The 12,225-nt window shown below is 36.6% G+C and overlaps 1 protein-coding gene across 1 annotated transcript in view; it reads right to left on the bottom strand.

The window, feature by feature from the left end:
• The window catches only part of LOC102844647 (gephyrin-like), a gene marked incomplete at its 3' end in the record, with an annotated part of 706,808 nt that overhangs the window by 58,143 nt on the left and 636,440 nt on the right, over window positions 1–12,225 (bottom strand). Inside the window, exon 19 of the mRNA XM_006891835.1 lies at window positions 4,592–4,713. Coding sequence (XP_006891897.1) covers window positions 4,592–4,713 — 122 coding nt within the window. The remainder of the gene's footprint in view (window positions 1–4,591; window positions 4,714–12,225) is intronic.

Raw genomic sequence — 12,225 nt, 5'->3', positions numbered from 1 at the left:
TGTAAATGTTTATGAAAATTAATAAAATATAATTATAGGAAAAAAAATCTACTGTCTAGGACTTTTCCAAAATACATAAGAGCAATGAGATTAGTTTAAAGACTAACGTGTGCCAGATTCAAGTCACATTCTTTGTAATCACCAGGTGTGCATCTGAGAGCTAGACAATGAATAAGGATGTCAGGAGAAGAATGGATGCATTTGACTTGTGTTGTAGAAGAGAGCTTAATATCTCACAGAATGCCAAAAGAACAAAGAGCTTTGTGTTACAGCAAGTGAAAACAGAATGTTACTTGGAGGCAAAGATGGTGACGCTTTGAGGCTATTCCTTGGAAAGGGACATCATGGTTGGAAAAGTAGAGGGAAAGCAAAGGAGAGGAAGACTCTCAATGAACTGGACTGATACAATGTCTGCAGCAATGGACTCAAATGTTTTGAGGATAAGGATGGTTCAGGATAGCACAGGGTTCAATTTGTTGTTCAGATGGTTGCTATGAGTCGTACTTGACTTGATGGCACCTAACAACAGCAACAACAATGGGAAACAAAAGAAAATCTAACTCCCATAATTTAGGAAATTATTAAAAAATGCCATTAATAAAATAAAATCATTCTGAAGATAATGAAACAATGGTTACAGCAATACATTGACAGGAAACCGTCAGAAATTAAAATTCGATGAAGAAATAGACATGGAATAAGGGATATCACTGTTGACAACACTGTTGTTCTTGGCACAATGCCGAAAGTACCAGGAAGATGTTTACCTATTTTTTTTAATTGACTATGCAAAGTTATTTGGCTTTGCAAATTAGAATATATTATGATGTTATGGACAATGAAAGTTCCTGAAAATGCAATTGTGTTCATGTGGAACTTGTACATAGACCAAAAGGCTGTGGTTTGAATAAAACAAGGGGTTACCACATTGTTTAAAATCTGGAGTACTTTGTTTCAAGGTTGTATTCTTTCACAACACTTATTCTATCTGTAAGCTATGCAAAAAGCCTCAAGAACTAAACTATCTGAATAGAATACAGACACAGAATTGGAAGAAGACTCATTAACAACCAGAGATATGCAGATAACCTTGCTTCCTGGAAGTAAAGAGGAATTGAAGTACTTATTGATGAAAATCAATGACTAAGACTTTTAGTATGGATTACACCTTAACATAAAGAAAACAAAAATCTTCCCAACTCAACCGATTAGTGACAACACCAAAGAGAAAGACAAATGGAGAAAAGACTGAAGCTATCAAGGATTTAATTTTCTTTGGGTGCACAATCAATGCCATGGAAGCAGCAGTCAATAAATCAAATGATACTCTACCTTGGCCTGTTTGCAAAGCCCCTTTTGAAAGCGTTAAAGAGCAAAGAAATCACTTTGAGAAATAAGGTGTGCCTGACATAAGTCATGGTATTTTTAATTGTCTCACATGCATGTGAAAGCTGGACAGTGAACAGGAGAAATGAAGACTGGATTCCTTTGAATTAAGGTGTCTGTGAAGAATATTAAGTATACCAGGCTGTTAGAAGTACAAGCAAATCTGTCCTGAAAGGAATACAGTTTGAATATTCCTTAGTGAGGATGGCAAGACTTCATCTCCTGTAGGCTGCACATTTTATCATGAAAGACGCTGCCCTTGGTAAAGAAGGGGATCACACAAAAAAAAGATTTTCAGTGAGATGGACTGATGACAGTATTTGCAACAATGGATTCAAATATGACAATAATTGTGAGGATGCTGCAGGATCAGGGAGTGTTTTGCTCTGTTGTACACAGGATTGTCTGAGTTGGAACCAACTTGACAGCACTTAACAGTTGAACTGGAGTGAAACTGTTATCCATTGGGGTTTTTTTAAAGTTTTTCTTTGTAAAAATACTGCTTAATTGCAAATTAGCCTATTCTCCATTATTAAGCTTTTAAATAAATATTCCCTTTTTACTTATAATAACCATCACTATGCTTGGAATAAAAATGCTTTCATAAAATTAACTCAGTCAGTACTCAGTGCCTCAAAATGAGTGAATGCTAAGTTTATCACTCTTTCCCTCAATCTAAATCGGACTATACTGACCCACTTGCTGAACCAGTCTTATATTAGAAATTTACACCTAATTTTATATTGATTTTTAAAAGCTATTTAAGTGGGCCATATACCTGTGCATTGTGGCTACCCTCAGGACTGTCCACTTTACTCATTAGTTCCTGTTTAAACTATATGGGTGCTTGGCTGCAATGTTTTATTTATTCTTCACTTTGTATCTTTTTTTACTAAGAATATCTAATATTATTTTATATAGTAGCAGCTTTTTAAAAAATGACCCAAATCTCAGTATAGCCACTGCTGGGATAACCCAGAATGTGCAAAAATACTAAGTGTGATAATTTCTTAGGTGTAGATTGACTTTAAAAAAGAGTCTACTAGCCTACTCAAATTCCTCGTATTTATACTAAGCCATGTATATTGTATATGCCATCTAAATGTCTTTTTTGAATGTGGAAAAATCAGATTATTTTGGTAAAAAAAGGGCCTCAATTAACCTTTTGCTTGGGCTTTGGCATGTGGACACATTTGGAATAGGTTAGGCCAATGCATTTTAGGCATCCTTGAAGTTCTCATGAGTATCCAACCATACAAAGAGAGCTTACTATAGAACACTGACCTAAAATTAATATCCATACAGAAGACAGACTTGTCCTCTAAAACAAGCCTATTGCTTATTGGCTTGGGCAGAGTGATCATTTCTTCAAGCACTTGTTCCTTCTTTTGCTATAATACAATTTAATAATACTCAGGCTCAAACTGCTGCTGACAGTGGTGTTGATGAAAGAACAGCTCAATAAGAATGTATGGGATTTCTTTGTTTTAAATAGTAGAATAGCCTCTGATTTCCTCCTAGCTAAAAACAAAAACAAAACGAAAACATATGTGATACTGCTAATTCATCCATCCTGCTTTTATGAGTAAACATCTCTGGAGAAGTAGAACAGGTCATTACTAAAACACAACAAAAAAGCCTCCTGGTTACATACTATTCCTCCCAAGACTGTATTTCTTTAAAATTTAAAATATCAGCCCTAGAATATACTGATATGCCTACTACTTTTAATGATTTGTATGATTATGTTGTTGTTAGGTATTAATGATTACAACACTTGTTAAATGTATTATATACTTTGTATTTCATTGCCATTGCTGACAAATTATGTACTTAAAAATAATTTTTCAGAGGAGAATGAATTTTAGTGCTTAGATTGGACTGCCAAGTTATTTCCCTCCTATGACCTTGTCTGCATTACTGTCCCGGCTAGAACCAACCCACCCTAAAAACAAAGCCCAGAACTCTAATTTTCTAGTGTAAGATAACACTAGGTGATACTCAGTCACGTCTACCACCAGTACTGACACCAGGGGTCTTAAAAGTTCAAAGAGAAAGGCTATATCTAAGATCTCAAATTCTTGCAGAATATATGCAACTTCTTTACAGGTGCTTTCCACCCCTTAATGCTCACTTGCTCATAAGGGGAAGTTATGTGGGCTTCAAAGCTGAGATGCTTAAAAATATTATGATGTCTGACCCAGATCTAAATTTAAACTCCATTTTAGATGAAATTGCAGCATGGTAAAAACTGTGCACCTGCTGTCCTAAGATAATCCATTTTTATGTATTTTTTTAAAAGTTAACTGCTCCTAACGTAAAACAGCAAAGGTCAAAATTTTAGACCATGCAAGGAAACATTTGTTTAAAGATGTTGGTTAACAGTGTCTTTGCAGCTTACTCCAAGAAAAATGCCCTGACCAATATATTCACAGAAGTTAAGAAACAGAGTTGATAATTGTTAAGAATTATAGCTTCAACAACCTTCCTTGTAATTTCCTTCTATGCACCCACTTCATATCAGGAAACATGTTACCTTCATTTACTCCATCTGATTTAAAAAAAAAAAAATCTCACTGTCCTTTTGTAAAACTATAGTACCCTGTCTTGGTGCTAGAGTAACTAATTTTGAAAATCTTTCAATTTTTCAGTGAAATAATTTGCTTTCACTTTTACCACAATGTTAAGACTGATGTTTTGATAGAACACAGCACTTCTTCTTCTGTTCTTACAAGCTGACAAAGTCTGGTGAACCTCGTCAACCATGAGGATACTAAATTCAACATACAAGTATTAGAAAATAATTATACTTAAAATAATCAAGTTGTACTAATCATGATACCCTTTTATTCGTTATCCATGCATTTCTTCTCTTGAGACAAGTGAAATGTGACCAAAAATAAGACCATCAACACTAGTTTCACTAGGATAAAGCCAACACTACAAAAGAAAAAAAAATTCAATGAAAATGTCACCCCTATTAAGGAAAGCAAACTATTTCTCATATTGTAATAGGACTTCCAAGAGAAAGTCTATTTCAAAAGGACACAGACACTTTTATAAATCTATGGTTTTTGAAAAGACAGATTAAATGAAAGGTATGTTATTATATTTCTGGTCCATCAGCAGTAATTTGTCCTAATTAGTACTTCAAAGATTAATAACTGCACACTAAAAACTATGAAAAAGAAAATCTAATACTTACTTGTCTCCTACAATTCCCAAGTTGATTGTAGGGTAACCATGTTCTTGAATTGTTGCTAGGAGGGTTGAACGATTACTGTCTCGAATCTTTCCTGGTAAGAGGTCATCTTCAGGATTTAGCAACTATAAGCCAGAAAAACAACACAAATTACTCTCTTAGAATAATAGTTCTTATTACGACTGGGAAAAAGTAAATCCAGTAAAAAGCTTAGGATCTTTAGATTGAGTAAACAAACATTTACAATTGTATTAGATACATTGAAAGTACATGTTCAAAGACAGGATGACTGTTTTATTTTTTTCTCTCAAGCTTTTTGATATCTTTTCTGAAGTGGGTGCCACAGTCTCAAGTAAGTGAATTAAATTTGAAGCACAGGGAGGTAGACATCTGTTTCTGTTACTAAAGGTCACACAAGTAACATTGAGCTACATATACTTAAAACTTTATGACTCTCTGAATGAAAATACTCTTTAGAGAGTTAGTATCTATTTTTGTTTTGTATGCATATAAAATCATACAATAATTTTATGTTAAAGTGTTTAATGAGATAATGTGATAAGTATGAAGAACGTGGAATTCACAAAAGGGTAAAATTCAAGTCAGCTAAAAATATGAGTTTCCTTATTTAAAATACAGTCATAATAACTACCTTACTGTGGAGGTGTTAGAATCAACTGAGATATGAGACATTTAGTTAATGTAGATAAAGACATAATAAATGGGATATTCTTTTAACTTTGACACAAAATATTGAATTTACTTTGTTATGTGTTGTGGAGTTGCTTGCAACAGTCCTAAACTCTCCTCTGTCCTTCAAGGACTTCAAGGTCTGAATTTACTTTAGTCCCAGTTATTCTCATATTGTTACTCCTACATGTTTGTATAGATGGAGTTAGTTTATAAGATGAATATAAATTATTGGGTTATAAATACTTAGCAGGACGGGCCTGCCACCTAGACTAACGTGCAGCCCAAACCCCAGAGAACCACTATCACAAGTACTGGGGAAGCTAAAGGAAGTCTCTGATAGGTATCTGCAGGAAGGAAGCTGAGTGCTCTTGACTGCTGTGATCTGAAGCTAAGTCTCTGTCTTGCTGAAACGAGGACAGGGAACTAGCAGTCTTAATTTAAACACAAAGTTCTAGTTTGTCTCCCACTCATACCATGCTCCCACCCAGAGCATTAGATGGCCCACTATGTGGAGAAAGCCCAACAACGTGAAGATGGCCCCAGTTCCACCCACTGTCTTATACCCCTGGCCATTTCCAGAGCCAATACTTGACCTGTGGACACTTTAACTTCACCTAGCTGTGGCAGTTGCCTGGCCTAGAAGGCTGATAATTCACAGGCCAGCTCTCTCCCCAATTGAAGTAAGTCTTCCCTTAAGTCAAATGATCAGAGAGAAATTCAAGCAAGGGTGAGCTGCCTTTTTCTCCTCTGGAGCAGTGAGCTCTTGAGCCAAGGTTATCAGACCAAGGGGCTGGTAAGGACCAGGCAAGAAAAACTCTTCCAAAGCAAGGACACAGAAGAAATGGACTACCTCACACCCTACACAAAATCAAAACAAAATGCCACCTCACCAAAGTGAGTAAAACACAGAATCAATTGATTTCCTGAAGCCAAAAAGTCTAATGGGACATTCTGACACAGAATTCAGAAGAATAATGATTGAATATTTTCAATGGGTGAAAAGCAAACTTAAAGAATTACAGAACTCTGAACTTAAAAAAAATTAAATAATCCAAGATAATGCAGATAAAACAAATGAGGCATTAGAGGCTCCAGATAAACAGGTAACCACAATACAAACTATGAGGACCAATGGTTTAGATGCTGTCAACATGCTGAAGAGCCATATGAGCAGAGTTGAAGAGATGGAACACAGAACCGGTGAAATAGAAGACACAATTCTCAACACTGATCTTCCAGAACAAAAAGCAGAATCAAAAAGAAAGAAAAAAGAAGAATGCCTAAGAGTAATGTGGGACAATAGCAAGAAGAACAACATGCACGTAATTGGAATTCCAGATCAGGAAGAAGCAAATAAAGATAGCAAGAAAGTTGAGGAAGAATTACTAGGAAAAAACCTTTGCAGCAATAATGAAGAATGAGAGAATATATATACAAGAAGCAGAATGAACTCCACACAGAACAGACCCCCTAAAGAAAAACACCAAGGTATATCACAGTTAAATTTGCCAGAACTAAAGATTAGAGAATTCTGAAAGCAGCTAGGCAGAAACAGAATAACCTATAAGGGAGAGCAAATAAGATTAAGTGCCAATTTCTCGGCATAAACCACACGAGCAAGAAGACAGTGGAATGATGTATACAAAATACTCAAAGAGTACAACTGTCAACCAAGAATACTGTGCCCAGAAAAACTGTCCATCAAATATAATGGTGAGATCAACATATTCTCAGATAGGCAGAACCTAAGGGAGTTTTCAAAAACAAGACAAGCATTGTAGGAAACACTGTATAAAGTCCTTCTTATAGAGAAGCCAGAGAAAGCAGGATGGATCAAAGTAACCAGAAACAATACCAAAAATAACTAAAAAAAAAGATAGCAATAAAACTTTACCTCTCAATATTGTGAATAGTTTAAATGCACTATGAAAAGAAAAAGAGTAGAAGATTGAATAAAAAAACTAAACCCATCAAAATGCTGTCTACAAGAGACATACCTGAAAATGAAGATAAAGGAAGACAAAATTATAAACGGTGGTGGTGGTGGGGGGGGAATACCAAGCAAATGGCCACCAGAAAAAAAAAGCAAGGGTAGGGATATTAATCTCTCTGATGAAATAGATTTCCTTGTAAAAATAATTACAGAGGTCAAGGAAGGTGACTATAATGCATAAAGAGTAAATAAATAAGAGGGCATAATCATAATAAATATCTATGCACCAAATGACAGAGCTGCAAACTATTCAAAGCAAAAGTTAACAGAACTGAAAAATAAACAGACACCACCAAAATAGTAGTAGGTGATTTCAATACACCACTTTCAAGAAAAGATAGAATTCAACAAAAATGATGAATTCAACCACACAATAAACCAACTTAATCTCACAGATATACACAGGCTAATGCATCTCAAAAAAGCACAATACACTTTCTTCAATGTACATAGAATGTCCTCCAGAAAAAAAAAATTAGGTCAAAAAAGCCAGCATCAATATATTAAAAAACAAACAAACATAAAAACAATATAAAGCATCTTATAACATGTTGTTGTTGTTGTTGTTATGTGCCGTCGAGTCGTTTGCGACTCATAGCAACCCTCTGTACAACAGCCCAAAACCCTGCTCTATCCTGTGCCAAGAGCATAGCCTCTGACACACCCATCCCGATTACCCCAGTCACTGAATCAATCCACCTCATAGAGGGTCTTCCCCTCCTGCACTGTCCCTTTACTCTACCCAGCATGATGTCCCTCTCTAAAGACCTGTCTCCTTACAACATGTCCAAAGTATGTCAGGCGAAGCCCCAGAATCCTTGCCTCCAAGGAGCAGCCTGGTTTAACCCTCTCTAGGGTGAATCTGTTTGTTTTCTTGGCAGTACATTAAATACTCTTCTCCAGCACCACAGCTCAAAGGCGTCAATTCTCCTTCTAGCATACCTAGTCATTGTCCAACTCTCTGATGCATAAAAAGTGATTGATTGCAAAAACCATGGCCTGTATCAGGCACACCTTAGTTTCCAGAGAGACACTGTTGCTCTTGAGTACTTTAGGGAGGTCCCTAACAGCAGACTTTCCCATCGCAATACGTTTTTTGATTTCCTGGCTGCTGGTGCCAAGAGTGTTGACCATGGAGCTGAGCAAACTGAAGCTGTGAACAATCTCAATCTCTTCACCATCCATCCTGATGCTACTGATTGGTCCAGGGGTGAGAATTTTTGTCTTCTTGACATTGAGCCTCAGTCCATACTGAAGGCTGCAGTCCTTGACCCTCTGCAGTAAGTGCATGAGGTCCTCCTCAGTTTCAGCGAGCAGGGTTGTGTCATCTGCATAATGCAGATTGTTGATAGATCGTCCACCAATCCTAACACCACGCTTCTCCTTATAGAGCCCAGCCTCTCGGATAATCTGCTCTGCATATAGGTTGAAAAGGTATGGAGATAGGACACATCCATGGCGTACACCCTTCCCAATTTTGAACCATGCAGTAATGCTATAAAATTAGAAATTAATAATAAGAGGATTAAGGAGAAAAAACCCATACATTTGGAATCTGAACATGATCCTGCCTGAACTTGAGTAGATAATAAAAGAAATAAAAAATGAAATAATAAAGTTTCTTGAAACAAATGACAATGAAAATACCACTTAACAAAATGTCTGGAAAACAGCCAAAGCAGTCATGAGAGGTCAACTTATAGTAATAAGCAAACACATCAAAAGGCAAGGGGGAAAAAAGCTAACTGATTCTCACCACTGGACTGACTAGCAGCATCATGACAGAAGATGAAGAGATTGATATTGTTGACAGCTTCAGTTTGCTTGGCTCTACAATCAACACTCTTGGTACCAGCAGCCAGGAAACTAAACGACGAATTTCATTGGGAAAGTCTGCTTTCATGGACCTCTCCAAAGTACTGAAGAGGAACGATGTCGGTCTGGAGACTAAGGTGTGCCTGATACAGGCCATGGTCTTTGCAATTAGTTGCTATGCATCAAAGCTAGAAAATGACTAGGGATGACAGAAGGAGAATTGATGCCTTTGAGCTGTGGTGCCATGGACTGCTAGGAAAACAATCAAGTTAGTCCTGGAGAGGGTGAAGCCAGGCTTCTCCTTGGAGGCAAGGATTATGGAGCTCAGACATACTTTGGACATGTTGCAAGGTGGGATCAGTCCTTGGAGAGGACTTGGGAGGGTGGAGGAACAGCACAGGAGAGGAAGATCCTCAATGAGATGGATTGATTCAGTCATTGTGTAATGGGGAGAGGCGTGTCAAGAGACAATAACATTGGCAAGAGACAGAGCAGCATTCAGGGCTGTCATAAATAGGGTCGACAGCACATAACAACAACAACAACAATAACAATTGATTCTTTAACCCAACGTCTCCAAGAAGTTAAAAAAAAAAAGAACAACAAGAAAACCTGATGCCTTTTAAAAACTGGAATTGAAAAACTTAGGGCAGAAATAAATGAAATCGAAAAGAGAAATACAATTGAAACCATCAACAAGACCAGGAGTTAGTTCTTCAACAAACTACAAGTGAAACTAACAATGGAAAAGAAAGAAAAGATATAAATAATCTGAGTAAGAGATGAAAGGGGTAATGTCACCATAGACCCAATTAAAATAAAAAGGTTAACAATGGAATTTTAAGAAAAACAGATATACTCACAACCTACCTAAACTGACAGATACCAAAGGAGAATGTCCGAACAGACCCATTATATAAGAATAAATTGAGCAGGGAATAAAACAACTTCCAACAAAATAAAGGCCCTGGACCAGATGATTTTCCTAGTGAATTTTAGTAAACATTCAGAGAACTGTCACCAATTCTATATAAAGTATTCCAAAAAATAGAAAAGATGACATTCTCCCAGACTCATTCTATCAAGCAAGCATATCCTTGGTACCAAAATCAGGTAAAAATACCACCATAATAGAAAACTACAGGCCAACATCTCTTGTGAATATAGAGCAAGAATCCTCAACAAAATCCTGGCCAATAGAATTCCATAGTACATAAAAAAGAAAAAAAATTCACCATGACCAAGCGCAATTCCTAACAGGTATGCATGGATAGTTCAACATAAGAAAAACAATTATTGTAATTAATCACATTAACAAAGCAAAGAAAAAGAACCATATGATCCTATCAATTGATGCAGAAAAGGCCTTCAACAAAATCCAACACCTTTTCCTGATTAAAACATTCAACAAAATAGGAACAGAGGGGAAGTTCCTAAACATAGGAAAAAGTATATATGGAAAACCAAGAACCAACTCCATTCTCAATGGAGAGAGATTAAAGTCATTCTGTTAAAGAACAGGAACAAGGAAAGGATGCCCATTATTACTTCTCCCATTCAATATTATATTGGAGTATTAGTGATATCAATTACATAAGAGTAAAAAAATAAGAGGTATCCAAATTGGCAAAGAGGAGATAAAATAATATCTATCTGCAGATGATTTGATAGTATACTTAGAAAACCCCAAAGACTCAACAAGAAAACTACTGGACATAATTGACAAATTAATAAAACTGGCAGGTTAAAAGCTCAACATGTAAAAATCAATTCTACTGCACATCCAAAAACTTCTCCAACAGGGTAAAAAGGGAAGCCACAGACTGGGAAAAAGTATTTGGTAATAACATATCAGATAAGGGACTTATATCCAGAATTTATGAAAAATACTTGAGCACCACAACAAGATAAAAGTAAATAATAAAAAAAAAAATGGGCACAGGATATGAACAGGCACTTCACCGAAGAAGACATTCATGTGCTAACATGCACATGAAGAAATGTTCAAAATTTCTAGCTCTAAGAGAGATGCAAATCAAAACTATGAGATATCATCTCACCCCAGTCAGAAGAGCAAAATATAACAGAAAAGCAAGCAACAAATGCTGTCGAAGTTATAGAGAAACTGGAACCCTTATTCACTGTTGGTGGGAGTGTAAAATGGTCCAACAACTGTGGAAGGCGGTATGGCACTTTCTCAAAAAGTTGCAAATAGATATACCATTTGACCCAGCATTTCCACTGCTGGGAATATACCCCAAAGAGACCATAACTGACATCCAAGCAGATATATGCACACCCATGTTTACTGCGGCTTTGTTCACAATAGCAAGGAGTTAGAAACAACCCAAGTGCCTATCAACAAACGAATGGATAGAGAAGCTGTGGTATATTCACACAACAGAATATTACGCTGCATTGAACAACAGGAACTCATGTAATATTGTTCAAAATGGGTGACTCTGGAGGACATTATGCTGAGTGAAGTATCTCAGTCACAAAAGGACAAATACTGCATGGTGCCACTGTTATAAAACAGGAGGACTGACCTCAGGGTTGGAGGGAGACTAAGAAAGATGGGTTCAATAATGTATACTGCATTGAAAGAGATGACAGAGAAAACTGTTTAAAAGGGATATGTGATTAGGTATTTATGTCATGAAAGGAGTCCACAGCGAAGGCTGCACAGTGGAGTGGACCTGTGGGGAGGGATTGTAAAACAATGAAAGAATTTTTCTTTTACTTTTCCAAGAGGATAGTGTGTGTGAGGGGGGATTGGGAGCAGAGAAAAGTACAACAATGAATGAATGGAAATCCAAAGTCTCTGTAAATTTTCATCGAAATTAATAATATTTTTTAAAGGAGGGGAAAAAATAAGTGGAAGACACGTGAGCAACTTGCATTACATAGAACACACAACCTTCCCTGCCGAAAACTGAGGAAGACTTGAAGTGTTTATTGCAGAAAGTCAAGGCCTACAGTATTAAATGTGCACTGCACTGAAACAGAGGAGGGAGAAAACGGTTTAAAAGAGATATGTGATTAGGTATTTCTGTCATGACAAGAGTCTAGAGCGATGGCTACATCGTGGAGTGGATTGGGGGAGGGTTTGTAAAACAATGAAAGAATTTTTCTT

The sequence above is a fragment of the Elephantulus edwardii genome, unplaced genomic scaffold (genome assembly GCF_000299155.1).
Source record: "Elephantulus edwardii isolate Elephantulus edwardi_28Jun2011 unplaced genomic scaffold, EleEdw1.0 scaffold00104, whole genome shotgun sequence".
NCBI lineage: Eukaryota > Metazoa > Chordata > Mammalia > Macroscelidea > Macroscelididae > Elephantulus > Elephantulus edwardii.
The sequence above is the reverse complement of the archived record's forward strand: the minus strand, read 5'-3'. Positions and strand labels throughout refer to the sequence as shown.